Source organism: Coffea eugenioides, chromosome 1 (assembly GCF_003713205.1).
Source record: "Coffea eugenioides isolate CCC68of chromosome 1, Ceug_1.0, whole genome shotgun sequence".
In the NCBI taxonomy this organism is placed as follows: Eukaryota; Viridiplantae; Streptophyta; class Magnoliopsida; order Gentianales; family Rubiaceae; genus Coffea; species Coffea eugenioides.
In genome coordinates this window covers 49,458,957-49,484,987 of record NC_040035.1, presented here as the reverse complement: position 1 = coordinate 49,484,987, position 26,031 = coordinate 49,458,957, and the positions used below count along the sequence as shown (strand labels likewise).

Sequence of the window (26,031 nt, the reverse complement as noted above, 5' to 3'; positions counted from 1 at the left end):
TGAGGAGGATGGGGTAATTAATTAGTCCAGTACTAATTTGTCCCGATGTGGTGGTGGAAAAAGTGGTAGGTTTGATACTGAACTTTATGATTTCATATAGTAGCACTCTTAAACAATCTTATTAGTGTGACTTTAAGATTTGCTCCATTTTTAAATGCATATTAATCGAGATTCTAGTAACAATGCGGCAAGGTTGGTCGAGATGACTCACATGACACAGCAAGTTTGGACTCTATTTTATATTTTTCTCAGAAATTTTTTGCAGAATATATTTGCAAATGTGGTGCATTTGTTAGTGAACCTAATATTGCAAACTCCTCTATTTTTATCAACAGCAGAAATTCAAAACAAAATGAAAAAAAAAAAAAAAAGGCCCTAATGGTAACTCCAAATCTCTTGCAGCTTTTCCTTCTCCAACAAGGAAATATTACGCAGGTATACTGAGTCTTGCAGTTGATCACTAGTGTGAAATCAAGTGCTGCCACGGAGTCGTCATGATAGCAGATGAGGGATAGCTTGGTCATTTGCTTGAGCGAAGGTTCGGGTCCACGCAGAAAAAGACGATTTGCTTTGGTAGGCTTTAGAAAAAGCTTGAATTGATTAGAGAACGGCTCTTTTTGGTCTGGACGTTAAGAGTACAAATTCAAATAGAGCTTCACAGAACATGGACTTGGTCGAGGCTTAACTAAACCAGACTACTCCCTTCCGTTTATAACTGTAATACTCCACAACCCAGACACGACGTGACCTTCCGCTTTGATGTTTTGCTGCATTAGGATATTCATGGCTGTCCGCATTGGACCCATAATTGGCCGAGTATCATTTCCATTAGCATTACTTTAACTATTCCTAAATTAGTTGATTGAATCAGAAACATATGACGACAAATTATTAGTCTAGATGCGTTTGAAAGCGTGTGACATCAAATTACGGTCATGACCGTCTATCTAAATGAACACATTTCTATCCCACGTCTCGATTATCGATTTTGAAAATTCCATGCTTTCTAACAAAATATTACAAATATGACAAAAATGACAGAAGATCTAGTTAGTAATATAAAGGGCAAGGAAGATGTTGCGTCACTAATACTTGTGTCATTTTAATACCTAGGAGAGACAAGTGTCCAGGGAATTTTGTACATGAGAACTTGTCCTTTTGGATTGCAGTTTTTTGTAAAAATTTTTTACATTTTTGCAGAAAAATTACTGATAAATTAATTAAGGAGGAGGGGGGTTTAAATTTTGATTTGGATGCATTAACATGATTGCTCTTTGGACATGCCAAGTGATTTTAGTTAAAGTATTTCAGTTCTGTCATACCAAAGAAAGTTATTTAGTTCTTAGTGGTGGAGTGTATACTTCAATTTTCGCTATGAATCTCAGTCGGGGTATATAGTACATTGGCTGTGAGGTAATTATACGAAAATCAGGACCTCACGTGGGCAATCTCGAATTTCCCTGGCAGCGTGCCAAAGACTTGTAGAGTGGAGCGTGTCAAATCCCAAGTCCATGGCACTTGCCCCTTCCACTTGCTATAAGCACTTCCCAATTGCGTTGCTCTACAGAAAAAGGCAATGGTGGGGGGGTTTAAGTACTACTACTACTACAAATTATTGGAGGCATATGCAGCATTTCTTGCTTTTTTATTATGCAACTTCTTTTTTTAAATATATTCCTCCAACCCATATTAGTATGGGGGACGGAGGATATACAAGCGTTTTTTTTTTTTTTTTTTTGAGTGGTACAAGGACAACTATTATTGAGTTATGAGATCACAGTAACCATTAAAGGACAGGTAGGTCCAATCAACACATGGGTTTCCCGTCTTGGTGATTTTTTGATCTTGAGTGCCATTATCATCATTACTACTGATTGGACATAGGAAAGAAGTATGGAATGGTTCGACTCAAGCTCGGAATTTATCCAGAGTTCTTTTTTTTTTTTTTTTTCCGACGCAGAGGTGTCCGGATCAATCCTTACGGGGCTCGACTAATTCCCTGCGATCCGGGCCGGCACCCCAACCCTACCCGAACACGATAAGTGAACGGAGGAATCCAGTAGAGCGGAGACTCGAACTTAGGACCTCAAGGGTCACCGGTGAGAGGCGCTACCGCTGGACCATTTACGCGGGGCGAAATTTATCCAGAGTTCGCCGCACTAGAAATATACACTACTATTGAGTACTGAGATGGTACATAATTTCCACTTATTTTTTGTGTCAAATAGTTAAATATGTGGTACACACAAATATTCAATCGATAATATCAACACTCCTTAAATTTCAGCTTATGCAAAAGAAGAAAAGGAAAGGAGTGCCTGAAGCATTGTTAAAAGAGTGCTAATATCATTTTTTTCATATTCGGGTATGAATGGAGTCCAATAGTAATACGTCCTTAGTTTAAGTTTTAACTACACTTGAATTAAGTTTTAAGTACAAATCATAGTTCTAAACACCCCCCCCCCTCCTCCAAAAAAAAAAACCCTGAAATATAATGTGCACGATATAACTACATTCATGAAATAATTAGGAACATTACCACCACTTATAGGAAATTAAATAAGTGGTAAATTTCAAATAGTCTTCTAAAAAAAATTAACATTATGTAGCAATAAATAAAAAGGACGAGTGTTTGATTTGAGATAATTGAGAGAATATGTACAGTTTAATAAAGAATCAAAATAAGGAAAAAGGACACCAACAACACCTCGCATGCTGCATTTATAGTTATTTAGTCATTCACTTGTAAAATGATACAAATTCGAACCTTACATATATAAATCATATACCATTTTAGTCCCAAAATCTATTTCATTAAACTTTTTCACTTCAATTCATCATGTGACCACGATTTAATTATGATTTCAATCGCACAAAAGATATTATGTACTCATGATTTATCATTACCGTTTTTTTAAATTTTTTTTCTTTTATTTTCTTTTCCATGGCAATCTCAAGTTTACAAGATCAATGTGCTTCATTTTTTTTCTTAGTCTTCTTTATTGTTATTAATTAAGATAGATGATTTTGAGTTTTGAAACAATTTGGGAAATTCTTTGTTGGGTTGTTTTGTACGGAATAAAGGATTTGTATGCTAATTAATTCTTTCTTATTTTTCTTAAAAAGATACGTGTTGGTTAATTATTCAATCATTTAATTAATTAATTCTAATAATGCTTAAATAAACAGATTAGAGTATAGCGTATTGGTGTAGGATTGGGCATATGATGTCTTTTTTGTCCCTGAAATTTTTTGGTCATGTGATAGTCGCGTGACAATTTCAAGCCAAAAAGTTGCCTTAAATAGATTTTAGGAATAAAATGGTGCAATTTGCTTAGGGTAATATTATTTACACTCCCCTTAAATTATTTGCACTCTCATTATCTCATTTTCATCTTAATGAAACCGTATTGCCCCTGTCCTCATTTCTTTTGTTGTTATGCTTTTGTTGAAGTATACTAGAAAACTTGTACTCAATTTTTTATCATCTTTGAAGTTTGAGATTTATTTATTTATTTTTTGTCTTGAAGTTTAAAATTTGTTCACATTGCATTGCTAGATTGATCTTTGACATCATATAATTTCGTAAAGTTTTATAAAAAAAATCCATGATACATACTGGTGACAATTTTAAATTAGCCATTTTAATGTGTAATGGAATAATTAATTAGTTTTAGAATGTAAGAGAAAATCTGGTAAAGTTAGTTCATGGGCAAGGAGAAGAAAATTAGTGCAAGGGTAATACAGTCTCATTAAGATAAAATGGAACAGTGAGAGTGCAAATAACGTAAATGGAGTACAAATAACATTATTATTATTATATCCTTTGCTTATGTGAGGAACTAATTTGCATCATTTCAAATGTAAGGACCATTTCTGTCATTTTCCCTAAAGACAAACACTCGATGTCTCCAAGCATATGGAATCTCCATTTCCAGAAGCCTTTATCCTTAGTCTCGTGACTCTCATCAGAACGATCATGACGAGAATTAGTAAGTTGAAACTTTTAATTAAACCATAAACCAGTCAAATCCTAGTAGAAAGTTCGTCACATTTATGCCACACCAAAAGGTTGATGACAGGCAGTCAAACCAGAAAAACACTGTGGAACGGGAAAGGATCGTAGGTAATGATCATAAGATCCTTTACCTTCTTTTTCCTACAGTTAAATGCTCCTTTCCGACAAAAAAAAAAACCGAGCAAGATGCAAAATGCTTATCCATATTCATCTTTCTTTGAATAGCGATTCTGCAGTTCTAGAGCCTAAGGTAAATCCAATCACCAATAGCAAGAAAAAATGAATGCTTATTAAGTTACAAGATGTGGGAAACAAAACATATCCTAGCGCACACATAGATGCAAGACTCCCAGGATTACGGATCTGTAGCAGCTGAAGGTCAAAGGGCAAAACATCCAGGTAAATCTATGCAGAATAAAAGGGAAGAAGATATTTTTACACCCAAAAAGGGGCACTGAAATGTAGTTGATATGTCCATATGTACAAAGATTGTGATGCCTTTTGTTCTATAATCCCATAAAAGCATCGACATGTCTACAACTACAAGCATTGACATGTCTACAACACTACAGCCTAAGTCATTATTCAAAAATTTATGTACGGCATCTTTGTTTGCTGTAATGAAAATCAGAATGCAATTTCTTGAAGAATTTGTAGCGTATTCTCGTGAACCTGAATAACAGACCTTAGAAGTCAGCACTAGCCCATAAAAAAATTGCAAACTGCAGAAGTAAATAAGCTTTGACAAAGTGCACCAGAAATCAGAAGAACCTACTAATAAATTGGTTGGTGAATCGCACCACTGTAAAGCATAGCATAAAAACCTATTAGCTTATAAGGTACTAGAACATTTATCCAACACTATTTAACTAACATCCCGAAGGACAAAAAAAAGGTCCTATTAGGTTTTCCCAAGGAACAAATGCAAGTTGTCAATTTAACCAACTTAGAAAGCACTCAGAAACAGAAATCTACTCACCCATTCTAACTGCTGTGCTGTAATGCCAGAGACATTCCCTGCATATATGCCACTTAATACCTACAAGTTCCAACAAAGATAAGAATCAGTGAAAATAGAGATTCAATGATTCTCTTTGGTAGAAAGCCCTTATTCAACAAGTGCTATGAGTTTCCATGAACTTGATTACATTTGATTCTGGAATTGCTTCAATATTTGACATGCCATTATGACTCTTTCTTTCTAACTTTTCCGGCCTTATTAGAAAACGTCAGTCTATATGCATCCCATATTTGACAAAATCTCCTATCAAAACTTTTATCTGAAAAAGCCACAATCATCCATGTAACAACTGGATACCTTGGAAACTGTCTCAAGAAACATTCCAGGGCGAACAGGTAACGGTTTCACACCAGTAACGCTAGCCTGAATAACAAGATTAGAGGGTTATAAATAGATTCATCCTAACTAGACATAGTTTTTCAAGACTTGTTTCAATAATTAGATATTTGATTAAATCATACCTTTCCTGCAATCCCACTTGAGATCCTTCCCTCACTGCCAATCTCCTCATTCCCAGGGGAATCATCAGCACCTTCATCCTTTCCTTGCATAACATTTTTTATCATCTCACGAACAGTTTTCCCCGGTCTCAGAGCTACAAGCTTGGTTAAAAAGTTGACCTGCATTATCACAATATCACACCAAATAATTCTTATACCAAAATAACTGTGATGTATAACATTGTTCAAGGGATTACACTACCAATTGATAAGGCAATGACTCTGTAATGTATGAAAACTGGAATATCACGAATCAATTCAGAGGAAAAAAAGGACCTCTGACTGAGGGAGAGTTCTAAAACCACGATCATTTCTTTCATCTAGTATCCCACCTCCCATCATATTCCTGGCTTCTTCTCGTATCAAAACAAGCCTTGCAAGTAACTTGCGGTCAAGAACAACAGGACGGGTTTCCATTGTCTGCAAAATGCAGATCAGAAAATGAGTTTTAACCAGTTAATCAGCAAAGAAGCATTGACCAGTATTGTCTGCAAAATGTATAATGGAGTTTGCAATTTAGATTAGGTAATGACGAATATGATAATCTAAATCACTGGTTGGAACTTAGGCCAGGGGGGCAAAAAAAAAAAAGCAATTCAGAATCAATAACTGAAAACCAGATGAAATTTGGAAAGATTTCCCCCTCTTGAGTTACTCAGCTGTTCTCAAATGCCAGAACAGATGTTTTCTTCCCCTATGATAAATGAATCTTCTCAAGAATAATCAGTCCCAATCTCATCAAGAAGAAGGTTTAATACTTTGCCACCTTTTCTTTCACTCAAAATAAAAAAATTCATAGGGTTTTATGCAAGCATAATAAAATAATAGAAAAACCATCTTTTATGACAAATGCTTCCTTCAGTTTTGAGAAGAGCACAACCTCTAGAATGTCATCAGCCTGGCAAGCTATTTCATTCAGGTTTGCTGCAGGAAGGTGGATTTTTGTGCCACTATTGTTTTCAAATACACCGCCGCCTGCAGCTACTCGCCTGAGAAGTTCATGTCTGCTTTCTTTTCCAGGAGTTCGGCAGAGCAATCCAACTACTTGGACCTGCACCATGAAAATAATTCACTGCCAAGATGAACTTTTAGCCTGATAACCAAAATAGATAGTTAAAACTACTAATCCAAGTAATATCCTCACCTGAGGGGGACATTTCTTGGTAAGATGGGATAGTACAGTTTCCTTGATCACCTCCAACAGTGACTTGCGCTGAAAAGAAACATGTAATAATGGTCAAAATATACTATTTCGAGTGAATCAATCATTTGAATAGAACCTGGCAACGACGAGCTTAATACATAGGATACTGCAAATGGCAGCCGATATGTCAAAACTATTGTGCTATAGGTAGGTTTAACAGAAGGATTAAATAAATCTCTAAAGCTTCAGCACAACTAAGAATGCCTGCAACTATAGCTAGTTGTTCTTGCTATTTTTCAAATAGTTTTAACAACAGCAAAACCATTGTTCTAGAAAGGCATATACAACAGCTAACAGATAATACTCACTCAACAAGATGACAATAGCCCAAAAGAATGGAACACTAATGGAGATATTAAATCATTACTTTTTCATCCTGGTCCTTTTCGGCAATCTGGATCATGTAATCAAGGGCCATCATAAACCCTGACTCCATTTCATCCACTCTCTTCCCAATAACTCCTTGGGCAGCCAATTGTACTGCCACCTCCTCAGATGCTTCATCCATATTCATGTCTTCCAACTGTTGCGACATGCATGAATCAGAAAAATACGACAACTTTAATTTCCAGATATGAGATTGAGAATACAGTAGGAGCTTATCAATAGGATAGATGCAGTAATTCAAAACTTCATTCCAGCTGATAGAAACTATTCTCTCAGTCTAACATCTTGAATACACATGCAGAAGAATTGGAATAAGAAGAAACTCAAGCAAGTGTATAGTCTGGATCAAAATCTTAGTTATAACAACGTACAGAAACAACAAGTCTACACCGCAGAGTAAGATTTAACTATTTCTACAAAGACACATGCAGTCATTATCGACTAACACGCAAGATAAGACTAGCATACTCTACGACCAACATGAAACCTGGAAGCAGACTACAAGTAAACACAATTAAAATCCAAAGAGAGTGAAATCAAAGCATATTTGATGTGCTAATCGCCACAATAAAAAATATAGTAGAATTGGCGACTTTTCTGGAAACAGAATGTGGTTCGTGGTTTTCTTTTTACCTATAGTTATCTTTTTCCTCTTATTTAACAAACATCTGAATCTTCACTCGAAATCCCCCCTTTTTCATTGTATCATTTGTGAGGAAATATCAATCACATTATCCACATCTTTAAAAATATAACACCTTTATGCAGATAACATAGGAAAAGATTGAAACATTTCAATTTGATAGACTTTTTTTCCAGGATTGCACCTCTCTCCATCCTGCAGTGGTACGAATTTCAGCATATTCATTTCGATAATATATTTTGCAGCAGTAAATCCTGTTGGGCTCCTTAGAATGCAGCAAGGTTTAGGTTAAGTATTTACAGCTTTCATTCTACTAAATATTTAACTTCTAAGTTCTACTTTTTTTAACTCCCAAAACAAATGAAGGTTTGAGATCATACAATTGTTTTTCCTGATAAGGAATATCAAAATAGCAATTAATAATTAGTGAAGTAAGATGAATCAAGATTTTCACCAAAATAAAAGGCAGTTGAACAGGAAAGTGCACAACCCAAAAAGAAAAGAAATTTGTTATTAGGATAAGGCCTAGTAAATTAGGACTTGAGACTTGGGAGAAGGAATAATGAGCAAAACTTACGAGCTTGGCCATCTCTTCTAGGACAGAGGTAACCTGGTCACCACCTTTGAGTAGAGATTCATATTGGGATGGGCCCCAGTTTTGGTTTTCTTGCCTTGAACCACTACTGCTGCTACTTTCTTGATCCACTGGAAAACCTCCACTGGCTTCAAAAGTGGAGCATGGAGCCAAGAACTTTCGTCTCTTTAGCTGCCACTTGGGTTTCGTGGGAAAAGAATTACGCCATTTTTGTGTACTGAGAAATTTTGATGGAATTAAATAAGTCGTCCCAGAAGCTGCGACGGAGGTAACGGAGAAAGAGGCCATGGAGGAGGAAACTGACTATGTGGGTTTACCAGATGCCGGCTTGGAGCCCAAAAACCCGTCACCCCATCGCTAAACCCCGGATTTTCTTTCTTCTGCCAACGAAAAGAAAACAAGTGGCATCCCGACGCCGTCTGTGGGAATCGAACCCACGACCACATGGTTAAAAGCCATGCGCTCTACCGGCTGAGCTAAGACGGCCCCGCACAGTGGCCTATGCTGATTAGGAAGACTAACCACGAATTTACCAGGTCCAGTCACGTCCATAATACTTACTTTGATCTTTTCTTTTCTTACCCAAAAAAAAAAAAAATATTGCTTTGACTTTTGAAATTGCCGTATTACTATGTGAGTTTCAATTTCCAAACGATTTGCAATAATAGCGAACAATCAAATACAGTCATTGGTTGAGGTAATTGGTAAAAGACAATCAATGTGTTATGTATCAAAAAATTATTTGCTTGTATCACAAACATATTTTTTTAATACATCGTTTTATCTTTTTAATTAAGTTTTTATTTCAAATATATTATATCACACATAAATTATAATAATTATTTTATATAATATTTAAAATAATATGATATTCAAACACACCCATTAAGACAGTTGACATTCGGCACTCTAAACTGGACAATTGCCAATATTCCAATGTAGGACTGCCTTTGACCAAGTAATTCCTCTATTGCTACTGTTTCTATGTATTAATCGAAGATTTGAATGCAAGGTAGAAGTTCTATGAGTTAAGTGGTGATTAATACTAATAATAATATACTTAACGTAGTAATACTTAGTCCATTGGGCCTTAAAGGGCCGCATTTCTCTCTTCACACATCCAACAAAAGGAAATTTATTTATTGACGGGCCTTGTTATGGCTGATTAATTCCTACTTTGATTCCCCTTGTCAAGGCGATGGGCTCCAACTACATAACACCCTCCCAATGTGGAGATATGCCCAAGAAACAAAGCGGCAAACAGGCCCAAAAGAAAAAATGGCCGCAGTTTTAGCACCGCCTTCCTCATTTTACATTTTCTGGGTTAATATATTTCCGTTTTAATTTTGTTAATGCCAGTAATTTAAAAAGAATGGCAAAAAACTTTCGCTTTTTATTAAACTTCAAAAAAAGTAGTAGCTAATAAGGACACTACTCATGTCATTTGAGATTTGAGAATCGAGAATGCCATTTCGTTTCCAAGAATCCATGTCGACCCATAGATTGAGAGGTTCCGGAATACATATATTAAGACCATTTTTTTTGGGGGGGGGGGGGGGACGTAATCTATACTTCAATTAAGACCAACATTTAAAAGTTATTTCAAGAACACACGTCTCTAATTTAGAAATGAAATATATATATATATATATATATGTGCTAATTTCAAACACTATACAGTAGTGATTTAAATTCTCAACCTTGTGAAAACGTTTAGGAACCATCCATGAAGCCATAGACTTGATTCGAATCGATGACCTTTCCTCCCAAAAAAAAAAAAAAAAGGATGGCATTTCTAGCGGCTATTATAATTGAACGTTGGATATTTCATCATTTTCTTCCAAATATGGATTGGCTATTTCATTAGGGTTTTTCTTTACTTGGCGTAGTGCCAATTGGATACACGTTATTAAAGATAAAATCCATCACTAACGGTAAAAGATTTCATACGTTATCATTGAATTATTTGAAAGCGTAAATAGAAGTTCATCTAAATCTGACTCGTTTTTTGTTTATGATGACGTCGAGAAATATTTTCCTAAAATCCAAATGAATACATACTTAAAATGGTATGACTATTAATTTTATCGTTACATTTAATGGATGTCCATTGAGTTTTTGTTAAAAGGAATATCAAGTTCTATATTTCTTTATAAAAAAATGTAGTTAATTTAAAAAAGTGTCACAATTCATAGATGGTGTATCTATATGGTATGATATTTTAAGTGTAATTTAGATATCTTAACAATTATCTATTGCGCATCAACTAGAAAAATTCTAACTTCTATGGTGGTAAAAGGATATTTTCCCCCTTTATTCTCATGCTAGTAGTAGTACTGCGTACATCCCTCTAGCCTAAACCTCAAGTCACGCACCCCATCACGTTAGAACTTAGAAGCAGGGGCACTACGACGTGTTGTTAGTCGTTCCAGTCTTCCAATGAACTTTACCACTGGGAAACGGACAAATTCATTAATGCATGCTGGTTTTCAACTTTTCTCTTTTCTATTTTTCTTTTTTATTTCCCTTTCACTGACACGCCAACAGAACTTATGACAAGGAAATCATCTGAGATTTGGCTGTTTCTGCCCAGTGAAAGATGGCATCCCCCGTAAAACCCACAAAACCAAAGGCTAATCGGGTCTTCCCAATTTTACAGGACGAGCCTTCCATTTCCCGATGCCCCCCAACTGCTGAATGCATGGCATTACCGAAATAAAATACAAACGCAATGGCAAACAGTCAACTTGTTCTCCAAGAATACTTTAGTTCCGATATTTACCTCCCCCAACCCGATAAAAATACTAAAGCACTACCGTTTCTGCTTCTGCGCTTCCTATAAATGACCCCACATCTGCAGACCCAGCGTTCCTCCATTTATCCATTTTTTCAGTCGCTTTTCTCACTCCTTCTCTCCCTCCCTCTCTGTCTAAGTCTCACCTTCGCTCTCTGTTCCGCATTTTCTCTCACTTAGGGTTTTATAGTTTTCTGCTCTCTTTTCCTCTTCTTCATTTGCGATGGCGCAGGAGGCTCACAACGCAGGCGCTGCACCCAACGGAGCGGCTGTGAAGGAGGTGGTTTTCAAGGTGGCGAAGCCGTGGCTGTTCGTGGAGGCACCAAAGGCGAACGACGCCGTACAGTTTTACAAGGTGGCATTTGGAGCCGAAGAGGTTAACCGTACTGTGCATCCTAAGAGGAAGGCCGAGCAGGAGCTTCCTCTCCTTCTTTCTGCTGAACTCAAGCTTGGTTCCTTTTCCTTCCTCGTCTCTGACCTCATTGCTGATGACTCCCGTGCTCCGTACGTTTTCCGTCCTTTTTTAAATTTTTGCTAGCGCTGAAATGATCTCCGTACGATTTTTTGCTTGCTGTTTGGATGGATCTGTATTATCAAAACGATATTTATGAACGAGGCTTATTTTACGTTATTTTGTTGTTTGTTTAATTTATCTTGGTCTTTTGGTTCTTCTGTTGAGGTGGTTATTATTCTGTTGTTGGTTGTCTTGTATCAGGATATTCTAAAACGATAAAAAGTATGTATGATCATTTTTTAACAGCTAAAATTTCATTTATATGATTTTTTTCCTAGTTTTGGTAGTTTTATGATGTGTCTGTCCTTTGCTCATAATATTTCGGTGAACGTTAGTTGTCATTACCATTTTCCCCCTCTGAAATATAGTTGTATTATGTTTTTTACTTATTTTTTGTATTAATTACGTGGGTAAATGGAGTCGACCGACATTTTTTGCGCTAATCTTTTAATTTTTGAGCTTAACTCTTTTACATCGCCTCTCCAATATTTTTGTGGTTGGACGGTGTTTTCCCGTATGTTTTTTACTTTTTCGCTTTCCGTGCGATCTTTTCATTAGGGTTCGTTTTTTTTTTGCATTTTTTATTTCACTTCATTCACCATAACACTGTTTTTAATTCCGTCCAGAGTGAAAACAGTTGGAGGCGGAGTGGCTTTCTGCCTGGAGACTGAGGAGGTTGAAGCTGCGGTGGAGAAGGCTGTGGGTGCCGGAGCCATCTCGGAGGATGTGAGTGAGGCTGATTGTTGCGGTGGTGATGGGCGCGTGGTGAAGCTCAAGGATCCGTACGGAAATGTTTGGCTGGTTTGCTCGCCTGCGAGTGCCTCTGCTGACGTGGAGGCTTAAAAGGCGTTGGATCTAAACCATCATGTCTCTCATCTCTAACTTTTACTAGTACTCGATCCAGTCGTATTATCGTTTTGTCTCAAACAGTCAAGTCCGGTAGCATTGCAGATATTAAGCTAGTATTATTAAATACCAGAAACTGCAGTAGCTGGTTAGATGCTTAGAAACATCATTATGGTATTTTGGGTTCGAAACAATGTTGATGATCCATTGCAACTTTAATTCCCTCTCTCGGCTGAAACGGCTTAGTAGTTAAGGTCTTGCATTATGTGCTTTGTGATTTGCTTTTGTGGTTAGTTGCATGTTTCTAAAGCTACCTCAACTAATGGCTTGAATGAGGGTTTTATGGTGAAAGGATAAGGGGTAGTGCTGACTTTTCGACAACCCCATATCCGATGGTGAGGGACACGTCCTTGGACTTGGAGAGTGTAATGGGTTATGCGGGTTCTAGGTGGTGGTGGTTTATAGTTGTTACTTTGTAAGACTATAGTATCTTACTTTGATATGATTATTAAGGATTAGTATTATATTGTTTAAATTACTGGTTGGAGACTTCGACGAATGAAAAAGGCCTTGGGCGGCGTTGTTAAGGTTGGATGGGGTAAAAAGGGGGGCCCGAAGTGTGGAGAAGTGGGGTCTGGGGGTTTGAAAATTAGGGCACTAGTAGTTGTACGAACGGCAGGCATTGCCATGCATTAGAGCGTTGAAAACGCAAAACTATAATTACGTTCAGGCGAGCAGCTCTGCGTATTGGTATGAGCTTGGCCGTTAAATTAACGGAGAGATGTGGACCCAGTAACCTTTCGTGGATTTCTCGTGAGTTAATGTTGGGAGGGTGGAACCGATTCTCTTTAGGCGGATTGGTTATATTAGATAAAGTGCAGGTTTGATCACAGAGTAGAAATTAATCTCTACGCTTGCAATAAAATTTGAAAGGTGTGTAGTATTGTATCTTTTGATTTGGGAGGTAGGAACTTTTCCTCCTAGTTTCCCTTGGTCTACTCAAGCCCTCATCTGATATAAGTTAAAGAGTGGGAGTTAAAATTGATGGCTGACAAAATATAAATGTTGGTGGTGCTAACAATTCCGGTTTCAGCTATAGCTTTGTTTATTTGGCTTGACGCACGAGCTTACCCCCTACTGGCTTGGCACGCGATTATGCTGTATTCCTATTGTTTCTCTTTTCTCGTCTAAGAAGAATACTTGGTTGATTCTGGCTAAAAGAGTATTAATTAGGTTCATTAAAAGTAAACTAATTGGTTAGGGTCAGGATTGGCCGATTAATCTTTAGGGAAGGGGCACAAAAATGCGGAATGCTGCAAAATGACCACTGTTGATGCAGGGATTGCCTGGGCAAAACCAACAGTCAAATTCAGGGACATTCATTCGATTGTCGGAACAATAAACGTATTAGATTAGTTTTATATTTTTAAGGTACACGCTTCCAAGTAAATCTGAATATATCTTACGCAGCAAACCTTTCAGCGTTTTGCTTAGACACCCGAAAAAAAAAAAAGAAAAAAGAAAAAGCTTTTAGCCTTTCTGCTCTCTCCTATGACGACTCACCGATCCTATAGTACTCTAGTGTAATTTTGCTTTTAAAATGTTAATTCTAAGAAGAGTTATAGTTATTGATTTATTCACGTCATTTTTATTTTTGGGGTTCCAGATTTATTTATCTATATTGTTAAAGCTTTTAGCTTTTATTCATCAGCGTCCTTGATTACCCTTTTCCTGTACTGTATTTGTTATTTTGTGAACTATCCATCATACACCAACGGACAAGGAAATGAAGAGAACAAAAAATTTTTAATACATCAAAGTAGAAACCTACAATCCTGTTGGTGTTAACAAAGTTTACGTGACAATCTCATCGAACTAAAGTCGTTTTAGCTTCTCAGCTAGCAACGCTGGTTGGGTATTGAAATCGACATAAAACTTGGAAAAGAACATGTCAGCATTGATATTGGTAAAGTACCGGAAGCATAGAAAGTGAAATTCCACAGGCCCAATGTTCCTAACTTGCGCCTAATGGCTAGATTTGTGCATGTAATCAGATTTCGTGAATTGAATAAAAACTGAACTTCCAAGTTTCCCGAATTATGCATCGTACTATGAATTTTTCCAATAGCCAATTGTATGTATTCTTTTCCCTTTTAATCAACATTTGACATTCATCTAATGCCGCCGTTATTAATTTCTACAGTATTTTTCTTTTGGGGGTCAGTCATCTTGGACCCTGTGGTTAGCTTTTTGGGCCTGTTGAAAAAGCATGGATTGTTGTGCATATGGCAGGGTCCTAGGATACTAATTCAGGGTTGTTGAACTTGGGCCACTCCACGGTGAAAAATAATCGAATGTTGGACAGAACCGTAATTGATCCATTGTCATTTGTCTCCCACCATCATGGACTCCCCCCAAATCTCAGGAGCCATAGAATCATATAGACCTGACCGCTTCATACATGCTACGGCCACGGTTACAAAGATTTGGCCAATAAAGAAAGAGAGTGTAGCAGTCTATAGAGAGTAGAAACAGCTTGGCACAGAAATTAAGGCCTCATGACAATACTTTAGCATCTCGTAATGTTAAGTCTCATTTATTCTACTCCGTAGACATAATAACTATTACGTAAACAGGTTTAACCGACTCTAATCTTGTATGTTTACCCTGTAAGCTTTACCCAAAGAGGCATTCATTTCATGCATTTGCCCTGCAGCATATTTCATGTTTCAGAATAAGCGTGGTCAAAGACTTAAAAGAGAGGAATTAATTCTTACACCACACAACAAACACCACAATAGGGATCTTCAGACTTCCATGCTGATTCGGCTATAATTCAGGTTGCTATTACAAACCATATACGTACAACGACGATGCTAATTAAAACAGTACTACTCCATAAAACTGCAGTCCCAGCTCTCAACCAATTAACTATGTGTGATCCATATAATGAATGCCATAGCCAGCATGTATACTCCTCGTACGTACCTGGAAGAATGCAAAACAAAAGTTGATCAATAGTCTAAAAACTTATAATTCTTTTTATATACTACTCAGTAAATTTAAGTCATGCTCGATGAATGGAATATCTTAGAGATCCACGGCTTGTTAGTGGAGGAGGAATATTAATTGATGACCTTTTAACAATCTGGAGGAAGGGCGAGGTTGCATTTGGATGGGAGTGCCAAGGCAAGGTCAGGATCAATCCCAAGAGACGGCAACGTGAAGGAGTTCTTATAAGAACACAAGCATTTCAAGTCCGCCCCTTTGAGGGCATCGCAACAATCGGAGGTGGGATCGACCGGGTCGGGCGGTGGTGGTGTCACTGATGGCTTGCATGCCATTAGTCCCTTCTCGTCCATGTTACACAAGCTCATAGCCCTTGACCATTCAGGGCATCCCAGTCCCACCAGCACCACCAGCATTACTGCTACTGCCACTGTTTTGCTTCCAATTCCACTTCCCATCTCCGCCATTATTTTAGTGTTGGTTGCTCAATTGCGATCTTGAGTGGCTTATGGCTAACTTACATGCATGTCTTGAAGATTTATATAGAGTGTTAGAGTCCTTCCGCGAAAATAATAATAATAAGTGTGAGCCCGTGACTTAGAATTTGGCACGAACGGCTTTAAAGTTGATACAATCATACGAGTCACGGGTGGTGAAATGCAGAGGGGTCATCTAATGTTTGTGGCTTTGGTAATTGGGTACGTTTCCTGAACCAATCTTCTTTATTGAATTTTTGTGGTCATAGAATGGTCTGGAATTTTACTAGATGTCGGGAATAGATTGGAAGGTATGATTTTGAGTTTGTCTTTTTTTGTGTGTTTGTTTCTTGTAGTCCGGATGTACTCTAATCCGGCTGTGGTTTGTTAGTTCTAAGTTTATTGGCCTAGTTTGTTGATACGTTGGCAATTAGGATGGTCAAATCATCGTTTTATGGAACAAAGCGAGGATTTAGTTGTCTTCTCCATATTCATTAGCAATTCCACTATGAACTCATGGCCTGGCATACATAATGCAATGAAATTATGTCATAGTTTAGGCTCCCATCGAGTTTCATATGTTAAATATTTTCGTTCAAATAGTTTGTTGAAGGTGTTGCAGTGTAGAGCAGATACTAGGGATGCAAAAGATTCGGGTCACTTGATTTGAACTCGCAAATAACTCAATCAATAGCTCAATTTTGACCAAACTCAAGTCAAGTTTGAGTTTACAAGTCGAACTCGAACTCCGAATTCTAGTACTCAGAGGTTTAAAGGCTCAACGAGTCCATTCGAGTAATCACATTTTTTTAATTAAATTATTAATATTACAAATTTACTATTTTGTGTACGTTTTGTGAAATTTACTAAAGGCTCTACAACTATTTTAAACTTTTTCAAGTCGAGACATGCATTTGAAATCACACAGACAGAGATTCTTACATATAACCCACAAACACAACTCTCACATTGCCGGCAGTGGGATTCGTACATACGATTGGAAGAGACTCGTTCTTATCAACTGAATCAATTTGTGTTACCAACTGAACCAATAAATTTTTGCCACCTAAGCCGAAAATTGGCATCTCTTTTGTTGTTCAGCAGCACAGAAAAAAAAAAAAAGAAAGAAAGAAAAGGAAGAGTTAATCTCAACCACCCACCCATGAGCGAAAGAAAAACCTTTGCCGTTGCAAGCGTTAACGACCCAAATCCAGACAATTAGAATAATGGGACGGCTTTCAGGCTTCGGACGACGATGGGTATTGGGCCAATGGGCTTGTGTCCTAAAAATCCGACTAACCAGACCGATAGAATCTGTATACAGGACGACGTATCCAATTTGACTATACGTTATGTGCGGAGCACAATGAAAGAACCAAAGGGCAAACTCGGCTGGGACGCCCTCCATAATGGATGAAATTGAATGGTCGTTTTCCTTTGTCGAGAAGCCGATGTTGAGGTGGGCAGGCAACCCTGGCTATTAGTTGGTCTCCCCATTAGCTAAGCTTAGAATCAATAATGTAAAAGTCAAACCCGGTTCTCAATGCGACGCAGACGCTACAGTAGAATGAACTTCAGGTGCTGCAATGTCATCCCACAGGGGCAGGATCCGATCAACCAATCAATAATAATGCATTTCTTGTGGAGAATCACACGGAGTTATTTGTGCTTCTTATGGATAGGTTTATATAAAGATTCGTTGTCCAATGCATGGATTCTCCGGTGGAAGAGATTCAATAAATCGGCGAGGAGGAGTCAAAAATTAGACTGTAGCAACACGCCAATGTTCAATTATAGTAGGAAATATTAATTGTTATTAATTCTTGGGACGGAAGCGCAATGAAGCTGGACTTTACTAGTATCAATCTACCGCTCCATTTGGTTTTCAAATTCAGAACTTGCTAGTAGTAGCCTCGAGATAAGAGAGAATGAATCTCTTGCCAATTAAATGGGTGGTTAAGAAGATTATCTCCGAGTAGCTAGCTGCTATGCAAAGGTACGAAGTTATATATATATATATTTTTTTTTTTGTCAACAACGATACATTTGTATAACCTACTCTATCCTAATCTAGAGAGAGGGGGAGCCTAAGAAGACTGTTGTAGGGGTTAGTGGATATACAGATCCAACTAGATCAAGGGAATGCTATGACACAACTCTTAGATTTTTTTCGCTGCAGGTAAAATTCGAATCCTCACCTATAATCCAAGGAAGGATTTAAGTCCCTCCTTGATGGCCACTGAGCCATTGCCCAGTGATTTCCGGAGTTATATATATACTAGTGGAGAATTGCATGTTTGTACCGGATACTCCACGGGCAACTCAAATTCTTCCACTTAAAAGAAAAGAGTTTTGAATGATCACGGGAATCGATGGTAACTAAATCACTATCGGATCATACCTACTTTACACCCACACCAATCTTAAGCAAGATTACATTAAGTGATAATTTTTTGATGAAAGATAAGAATTGAATTCTTGAACTCTTGATCTCTTGAACCTCCCACCCACACTAAAAATGATCGCGAACTCCGTTAAAGGGAGTTGGTTATCCCTGTATTCAAAGTTTAAAAACCTGCAGCTGCAGCTGATACCTCTATAGTGTTGTTGACCCATCAACACTGCAATGCAAAACTGCAAATACTCTGTCTATCTATCTATCTGGGACTACTACTACTAGTACTACTGTTCAGCTTTAGCATTAGACTATTGGGATAATTGCAGAAACCTCCCCTGAGGTTTCTGACATTTACACTGACCTCCCTTGTAGTTTAAAAAATTACACTGATCTCCCCTGAGATTACTAATCCTTTGCAAATTCAGTCCAAACGATTAAAATATTGTTTTAGGGAGTGAAATTAAAATTTTTTACCAAATTTGTCCTTTGTATTACATGTCCAATGAATGACAAAATACTACAAATTAATTAACAATTACTAAACTTTAAGGAGTATAGTTTATAGGCAAATATGCATTACCTATTTAAAGTACCGGCTCTTTATGGGTAATTTACTTTCAAACATTTAATTTAATACAAATATTTACACTCAAATACATATTTGTATTTACTTTCAAATATTTAATTTTTGTTAAATACAAAAACTACCAATCTCTCTTCCGTAAAAATATTAATATAACACTTTTTCAATTTTAGTTACAAACATTTATGTATTTAACATAAATTAAATGATTCAGAATAAAATGCACACATAAAGAGCGAATACTTTACTCGTGTAATGGATGAAAGCCATAAAAAATTAATACTTTATGGGCCGTTTATTTTTTTTAAAAAAAATATTTAATTTATATTAAATAAATAACCTATCGATTTCTTTTTTGCAAGAATATTACTATAACAATTTTTGAATTTTTCTTACAAATATTAATATATTTATCATAAATTAAATATTTGAAAGTAAAATACTCGTAAAGAGTTGGTACTTTAAATGAGTAATGCGTGTTTGCCCATAAATTATACTCCTTAAAATTTATTAATTGTTAATTGATTTATAGTACTTTGTCATTCATTGGATATGTAGCACAAAGGGCAAATATTGTACAAAATTCTAATTTCACTCCCTAAAATAATATTTTAATCGTTTGGATTGAATTTGCAAAGGATTAGTAACCTCAGGGGAGGTCAGTGTATTTTTTCAAACCACAAGGGAGGTCAGTGCAAATGTCAGAAACCTCAGGGGAGGTTTATGCAATTATCCCTAGACTATTTGTGCCTCTCTCTCTCTCTCTGGAGCTTTGCAGGGGCACAGAGCACCATGCAATTTTAGCATGACGCATGTGGGGCTAAAAAGCCATTTTTCACTTTCAATCTTCTCTCTCTCTGGTTGCTTTGAGATGGGAGAATCATCGGAGAGAGAGAGAGAGAGAGAAGAAAACTACTAGTACTACTTTTTATCTGCATACATTGGAATATACACTTAGCCAGCGACAAACAAGCCAAAGTATTAGAGCGACCCCTCGTCACAAAAAAGTTGATAAAGAGTTGAGAGTAGTAATAGAAAGAGATGGAATTCAAACCCTGCCTGCTGCCTGCATACCGCACAGCCTTCCCCGGCCCCCCATACAGAGCAAAAAGTAAACCTAATCAATTCAATCCCCTTCTCTTCTCTCTTCCTCTTCTTTCAGTTCATCTTCTTCCTGTGCTCCTTACCTGTCTGAGGAGTACCTACTACTCGTACTCCTGCAATTGCAAATTTGCAATGCCTCCTTTAACCAACAATAATGATAAATAATACTCCAGTACTAATCAATAATAATATCTGCCCGGGGCCTTTCTTTTCTCTCTCTTTCCAGCTTTTTCCTGTAGATTGCAACAGAAGTTACACCGCTTTGGATCCCCATCTCCCCCTTACGCTCTCTCATTTCTTCTCTCTCTTTTCCTCTTATACATTTTATTATTACCTTTTTGTTTTTTCAACTCTTTTGTTAGGTCACAAGCAAGAAACCAGTCATTTACTCCTCTCAAGTCTCATCATCCCCTGTGCCCTTTTTATACCCGCCCCAACCCTCCCTTCATATTCAACTTGCCACAATTTCAAGCCCTTTTGAGTGCTTGGACAAGTCAATTTTGCCTCTTTTCTTGCTAGCTATTACCACTAGTAGTCTTCTACCAATGGATGTAAGTATTCATCTTTCTTGACTCTTGACAAGTGGTATATAGACCAATTGGCGTTTTGCTTTGATGATATGATTACATTGCTCTGTTTTGAGCTTTTAATCGATTTAAGTAATGCGCTTTACTATCAGGAGTACTACTTCAACGGGAGGAGGGGTCACGTCCCGGCATTTGGAAGCTGGGATTGCAATGACGATCTTCCGTTCACCCAGTGCTTCGAGACAGCAAGGCAGACTGGGTTGTTTCGCTATAGCTACTCTGAAGATCGTGATTTGTACGTTGCTGGTGATTTGTACGAGAATGATGTTGTCGCTCCTGCCATGATTGTGGTTCCTCGTCGCAGGGTAATGCTTACTTATCCTTAGTTTCTTCCTCAACTCTAATCCCCATCCAATTGTTTCTGTCACATTACTCCAACAAAGAGGCTATCCAATTTCTGTCCCTAATATAATATAAATAACCAACTGAAGCTGGAAACAACTTTTCGGTCAAGTGCAAGCCTAGACCCAGATTTCTTTTGGGCATGTGAAAACATTTATTAATTTCTACTGCTCTCAGAAACCATGGATATTATGATGCTACGTGGTGGAAGCACCATACCGTATGGTATTGACTATTGGTTGGTTTGACAGAGCAAATTGACAATTGTCAGATTGTATCGTATGGCGGCAGAATATGCAGGAGTGGGGTAGATTCTCCAGTACGGGTAGTAGATTTGAGATTTGACCGATCGGTGGCGGTTATTTCTGTCCACCCACCCATTTGCTATGCTACAGCCGATTAGCATTTAGTATTTGAATGGATTTTATTTTATTTTCACAAATTGGCCATTCAATTTTTGCTGTATGGAGTACTAGTTTTTAAGATGCCACACACACATCATCATCACTTTTTTTTTTTAAGCATGAAAATGAAAATGGTGGTGCATGATTAGCAGGTAAAATCAACAAGTTACCAGCGGCAGGGGAAAGAAGCAAAAGGTGGGGAAGCTTGGGTGGTGTGCGACTGTGAATGTGGGGTCAACGTCAAAGAGCCACCAAGCCCACTGCCACCTTCTCCTCCCCCTCCTGCTCCTAAAGCCGTGGATGAAGACCTCTACAAGATTTCGCCGGAGCTCCTCCGAGCACAGCCCCGAAAGGTAAAAGTCCGATAAGAGATTATTGTATTACTACTTCGCAGTAGTTGTATTATTTATTATGTGGTTGATATTAGACTATTAGTGGTTTAACTTACTGTCTGTCTTTATGCGTATGCCCCCACTACCTCTTAGACCTGAATCCGAAAGCAGCAGTGTTTCTGACATGCTTGCCACGCCCTACTGGTTTATTAATTTATCCCTTCGCTTTGTCAAAAGAAAAGAAAGGCCAATGGAGGAGGGTTGACCTCACTGGAAATTGGACCATCTTTTATAACAGCCCATGCATTCGTAGATGTTACTTTGGGGGTGTAAAGAAAAATCAAAGAAATTTGGAAAGCATGGTTTTAAGTTGTGAGTTGTGGCCCCTTGAAAGATGAGGAAAAAGGAAAAGTGCTACTCTACTAGTTTAAAAGAAAAGAAAAAAAGAAGAAAAGGCTAGCTGGGGTGTTTTAACTTCGATAAACTGCTTTGGAATTTTGCCTCTGTTTCCTTCTTCTGTCTTCATCATCATATGATATGCAAAAAGGAGAAAGGGCTACACGACTAAACACAAAAAGTCCTTTAATTTGCACCTTTTGAATATACTAATTAATTCTCAAGTTTTCTGGCCAAAAGTGATTATAATGCTGCCTGCTTTGTCTGAGGGTCGATTTCTATGTGTTGCCTGCCTGCACTTCCATTTGTGATTAAATTGAAATCTGCTCTCTTTTAGTTTTAGGGCTAATTTGCTAGTTGTTTGTTGTTTTGTGGTGCAGAAGAGGGGCTGGGGGTTCTTTTCAATCTGCATGCAACCACCCAGCTGCGTCCGTTGAATTCGCTGCAGAAGAAGCTCATCATCATCCTCATCAGTACCGCGGCATTGCGTACATTTATATATATATATATATATAAAGGGGGAAAAAAAGGGGGGAAGGAGTCTTCTTCTTATTATGAGTGCTCCTATGGTATGGTCGGGGATGGATGGAATCAATCGTGGAAGGAAGGTTGTCATTATCAAACATCATCATATGATCGATCATATGATAAATTGATAACCATTCTTCTTACCAACGGTTTATCCCTGCTGCTGGGCCTGCGAGCATCGCTCCTTCCCTACCTTATCTTTTTGGAACCACGCCCTTTCTCTCTCTCTCTTTTGTTGTATTGTAGGAAGACCCCTACTCTGTTCTGTTCTGTTCTGTTCTGCCCTTCTCCGCCCTCTATGCTTGTAGTTGTATATTGGTACTGTTTTCCAGATCTTCAAAAGCTGGGAAATTACTCTTCTATTGGAAATGGTGATCGATCAGAAAGCTTCCGTGGAAAGTGAAGACGTACTTACGTTTTAATTAATTATATGTTCTGAAGTCTTGGCTCTGATTTACTCCTGAGTGGACACCGAAAAGGGCAAATGGTAATGATAAACAAACTTAATGGAAAATTCACACATTACGTACGCATAACTAGCGTTTATTATTTGTTTAAATAATAAAAAAAAAAAGTAATAAGTGGTAACCCGAGATTGGGGCAAGCAAGATGACTTTGGACCGCAACGGATCTTCTGTACCACACCCTGTCTCACATCCTGTCCCACTCTTTAAAATCTCGCCAAGTGTCCCTTAATAAACCAAACCCTCAAATAACTCAACTCAGACCATATTAAGTTAATTAATCGATTAACCGGACAAAAAAATTTAATCTCTTTAACCAATATAACCAAAACCAAGAAAAATAAAAACTCTTTAACCAAAATCACAATTTTTCAACGGAAAAAACCCTAAAATATTAAAAAACCTCTGTCCGAGTTCATCATCTTCACCATTCAGCTTTGACGAAATATTCACGGATAAAACTTCGAAGCTCTTCCCAGAGGTGAGAAACAAGTTATTTCTTAAAAACCTTGGTGGGGTTCTTCCAAGCTCGTCGCAGGCCAATTTGATGTGATTTGCTAAGCTTAGGCACTTGATCTAGTTTTCAGCTTCAAATTGGTCTGTTGATACACACCTTTGAATTAGTTTTGCTATATCCTCAATTGCAGGGAAGAAGTAAGAAATTGGTTATATTCTCTAGTGTCTCTGTTTTAGTGTTTTGGAACTTAGGTGTAGATGATTTTGGGAGGGTAACAAGTTTGCGTTTATCTTTTGCTGATTGAGGGAATTTTTCTTCTAATTTGCAGCTTCCAGTCTGAATGTTTCATCTGTTAAATTGTCTGAAAATTCGGTATCTGCTGGACGAAGCACACCACCTGTTCGATCAAATGCCTAAGAGGAAGATGAATCAAACTGTAAGGTAAAAGTCTGACTTGGTTGCGCCCATATTTTTGCTAGTAGAGCAAAACCTCTACTTCAAATGTTGTCTACCATTTTAACCTTTTTTTCCCTCAAATGTTAAATATGTGCCATTTGGATAAATTGCCATTTTCATATTTCATTTGTTTCAATCAATGTTTTCCGTAGCAGATTTTTTGGGTTCGTCTCGAACTTTCTTTTCCTCCAATCAGCTCTGTGTTCTCAATTTTTTCTAGTTTCATCTTGCTAGAAAGGAAAATGGAGTGCAATATTGAAAACTCTATAAACTCTGAGAAAAAGTGATCAAGCTTTTAAAAGAGAAAAAAAAAATATGGTCGAGTTTACATTTTTTTTTTTTTTGGAAATTTAATTTGTTGAGGAGCAAAATATGTGCTGCTGGCATTCAATCCTGAACCTGATAAAAGTAAAACACGTTACACGAAAGCGACAACGTTGGATTATTTAGTCACTCTGCCTTGCAAAATGAAGCGCAGAAAACACTAAGGAAAGCCCATTGATCAATAGCCAGAAATTTCCACTTCTTCTGAAAAAAGTCTTCTAGGTGATTCAAATGTAACCAAATTCGTACATTGGGAAAAAGCAAGAAGAAGTGAAGTGATGGAACAATGAGCATGATTTAACAATGGACCAAAACAGGCTATAATTGATATTTTGCAGATCTTAAATGCCTTTCTTCTCATTATACTGCACTTGAGGTTCAAACATTGTTATAAATTTTGTGGAAGTAATAAGAAGCAATATATCTCAACATGTTGAGTAATTTTTTCTCAATTCTGGACATTTTTTTTTTACTTTTGTGTTTTTGATTTCCCGTTTTCCTGTGGCTGCATTATTCTCAAAAATTACAAAGGTTATGTAACCTTAGGAGTAGATGTCTAAATACAAATTCTTACATAGCAGTTGTGAATATGTTGGTTTTGTTCAAGATCTTCTCCACTTTTTTTCTGGATCTTTGCAAGGTGACATTTTTTCTTTTTATTCCTAGCCGTTGTTTAGGAACAAACATGGCAACTTTTTTCCAGGGAATTTGTATTCATGCAAATAGGGCTGTAATGTTCTTCAGTTGCATGTTGATTGATGGATGAATAGTATTGGTCTTATTCCAGTTTGAGAAATTTTTAGGATTTTTAGTTTGGTCTTATTTTTCTGACAGACGTTGGACCCTAACTTCTACCAAGGCTATGATTTGATGTCTTCAAGTTCAATAGCACAACAGCATGCATCAATAAGTTTTGTCCAAGTAAGGAAAAACCTTGATTAATTATTTAATCTTATATATATTAGTTTGATAATTTACAATTATAATTCAATATATTTGCTAACTTTGGGTCTGTTTTTGTAGGCGCAAGAACTTGAAAATAATGATGATTCTGATCAACAAGTTGTTGAAAATGGGAAAATTGAATGAAGATGCTTATGAAGAAATGGAGGACAAGACAGTGGGATTGCGCTCATGGATTAATTAGACCTTTAAGTGGAATAATACTTTGTGCTTATACTTATTGATTTTGATATTTATGTTCAAATATCTGTTAATAAACGTTCTTCTGACTAAACTGTAGAACATGAGATATATTAGTTGAGCTGCCCTGGATTCTTGATGCATACAAGAAATCGTCTTTTGAATGTTCCTCAGCTTTGCATTTGTTTAACCATACAATAAGAAAACCCAGATTTTTGTTTGGCTTTTAGATTAATTTTGTAACTTGAGTAGACAGAAATTAGAAAAAACCAGCAAAATAAAGCTGCATTTCGTTCCTTTTTTTTTTCTTCTTCTTTAATGTTTGAGCTACCACGCTATTTTTTCAATGTCAGTAAGATTTTGCATCGGACTTTATTCTGCAGGAGAGAGGCTTGTCTTAAGATTGATCCTTAGACTCACAAGTCAAACAGCTAAAGCTTATAACCTTACCAAGGTACTCCGAAAACTTGTTCTCTGATTCTAAACAACTCGGGACCAATCTCGTA

General features: G+C 37.2%; 4 protein-coding genes, 1 long non-coding RNA gene and 1 other non-coding gene across 7 annotated transcripts; 3 read left to right on the top strand and 3 right to left on the bottom strand.

Moving 5' to 3' along the window:
* Positions 1-4,433: 4,433 nt before the first annotated feature.
* Positions 4,434-8,758, bottom strand: LOC113778137 (protein PEP-RELATED DEVELOPMENT ARRESTED 1, chloroplastic). The gene is made up of 9 exons (XM_027323427.1): positions 8,351-8,758; positions 7,111-7,266; positions 6,684-6,752; positions 6,420-6,590; positions 5,816-5,959; positions 5,501-5,659; positions 5,337-5,402; positions 4,998-5,057; positions 4,434-4,690 (listed from the first exon to the last, which is right to left on the bottom strand). The coding sequence occupies exons 1-9, from the start codon at positions 8,654-8,656 to the stop codon at positions 4,646-4,648; spliced, it is 1,176 nt and encodes a 391-aa protein (XP_027179228.1). The 5' UTR covers positions 8,657-8,758; the 3' UTR covers positions 4,434-4,645.
* A 23-nt stretch (positions 8,759-8,781) lies between these two features.
* TRNAK-UUU lies at positions 8,782-8,854 on the bottom strand. Its single transcript has one exon. It is a non-coding gene; the product is annotated as a tRNA-Lys (tRNA).
* Positions 8,855-11,230: 2,376 nt separating this feature from the next.
* On the top strand, positions 11,231-12,787 carry LOC113762567 (uncharacterized protein At5g48480). Its single transcript, XM_027306075.1, has 2 exons — positions 11,231-11,666; positions 12,303-12,787. Exons 1-2 carry the CDS (start codon positions 11,386-11,388, stop codon positions 12,517-12,519), a joined length of 498 nt encoding a protein of 165 aa, XP_027161876.1. The 5' UTR covers positions 11,231-11,385; the 3' UTR covers positions 12,520-12,787.
* Positions 12,788-15,662: 2,875 nt separating this feature from the next.
* On the bottom strand, positions 15,663-15,998 carry LOC113774165 (putative lipid-transfer protein DIR1). Its single transcript, XM_027318735.1, has one exon. The coding sequence runs from the start codon at positions 15,996-15,998 to the stop codon at positions 15,663-15,665; it is 336 nt and encodes a 111-aa protein (XP_027174536.1).
* A 4,034-nt stretch (positions 15,999-20,032) lies between these two features.
* On the top strand, positions 20,033-23,080 carry LOC113765162. Of its 2 annotated transcripts, none has more exons than XM_027309248.1 (4): positions 20,033-20,643; positions 20,772-20,984; positions 21,575-21,778; positions 22,534-23,080. In XM_027309248.1, exons 1-4 carry the CDS (start codon positions 20,638-20,640, stop codon positions 22,588-22,590), a joined length of 480 nt encoding a protein of 159 aa, XP_027165049.1. In that variant the 5' UTR covers positions 20,033-20,637; the 3' UTR covers positions 22,591-23,080. The 2 variants fall into 2 exon arrangements, with proteins under 2 accessions (XP_027165049.1, XP_027165057.1); XM_027309256.1 differs by having other exon boundaries at positions 20,035-20,643; positions 21,578-21,778.
* A 436-nt stretch (positions 23,081-23,516) lies between these two features.
* LOC113783436 lies at positions 23,517-25,694 on the top strand. Its single transcript, XR_003469907.1, has 4 exons — positions 23,517-23,626; positions 23,931-24,043; positions 25,217-25,303; positions 25,406-25,694. It is a non-coding gene; the product is annotated as an uncharacterized LOC113783436 (long non-coding RNA).
* Positions 25,695-26,031: the final 337 nt, after the last annotated feature.

Excerpts from the sequence above, each read along its gene's own strand:
- LOC113778137 (XM_027323427.1), bottom strand. The coding sequence starts at position 8,656 with ATGGCCTCTTTCTCCGTTACCTCCGTCGCAGCTTCTGGGACGACTTAT. Across the intron at positions 6,591-6,683 it reads CCAAGAAATGTCCCCCTCAG|GTCCAAGTAGTTGGATTGCT; the intron begins GTGAGGATATTA and ends TTCATGGTGCAG. Across the intron at positions 5,960-6,419 it reads AGGCTGATGACATTCTAGAG|ACAATGGAAACCCGTCCTGT; the intron begins GTTGTGCTCTTC and ends TGCATTTTGCAG.
- LOC113762567 (XM_027306075.1), top strand. The coding sequence starts at position 11,386 with ATGGCGCAGGAGGCTCACAACGCAGGCGCTGCACCCAACGGAGCGGCT. Across the intron at positions 11,667-12,302 it reads GCTGATGACTCCCGTGCTCC|AGTGAAAACAGTTGGAGGCG; the intron begins GTACGTTTTCCG and ends AATTCCGTCCAG.
- LOC113774165 (XM_027318735.1), bottom strand. The coding sequence starts at position 15,998 with ATGGCGGAGATGGGAAGTGGAATTGGAAGCAAAACAGTGGCAGTAGCA.
- LOC113765162 (XM_027309248.1), top strand. Across the intron at positions 20,985-21,574 it reads TTGTGGTTCCTCGTCGCAGG|CAGGTAAAATCAACAAGTTA; the intron begins GTAATGCTTACT and ends GTGCATGATTAG. Across the intron at positions 21,779-22,533 it reads TCCGAGCACAGCCCCGAAAG|AAGAGGGGCTGGGGGTTCTT; the intron begins GTAAAAGTCCGA and ends TTTGTGGTGCAG.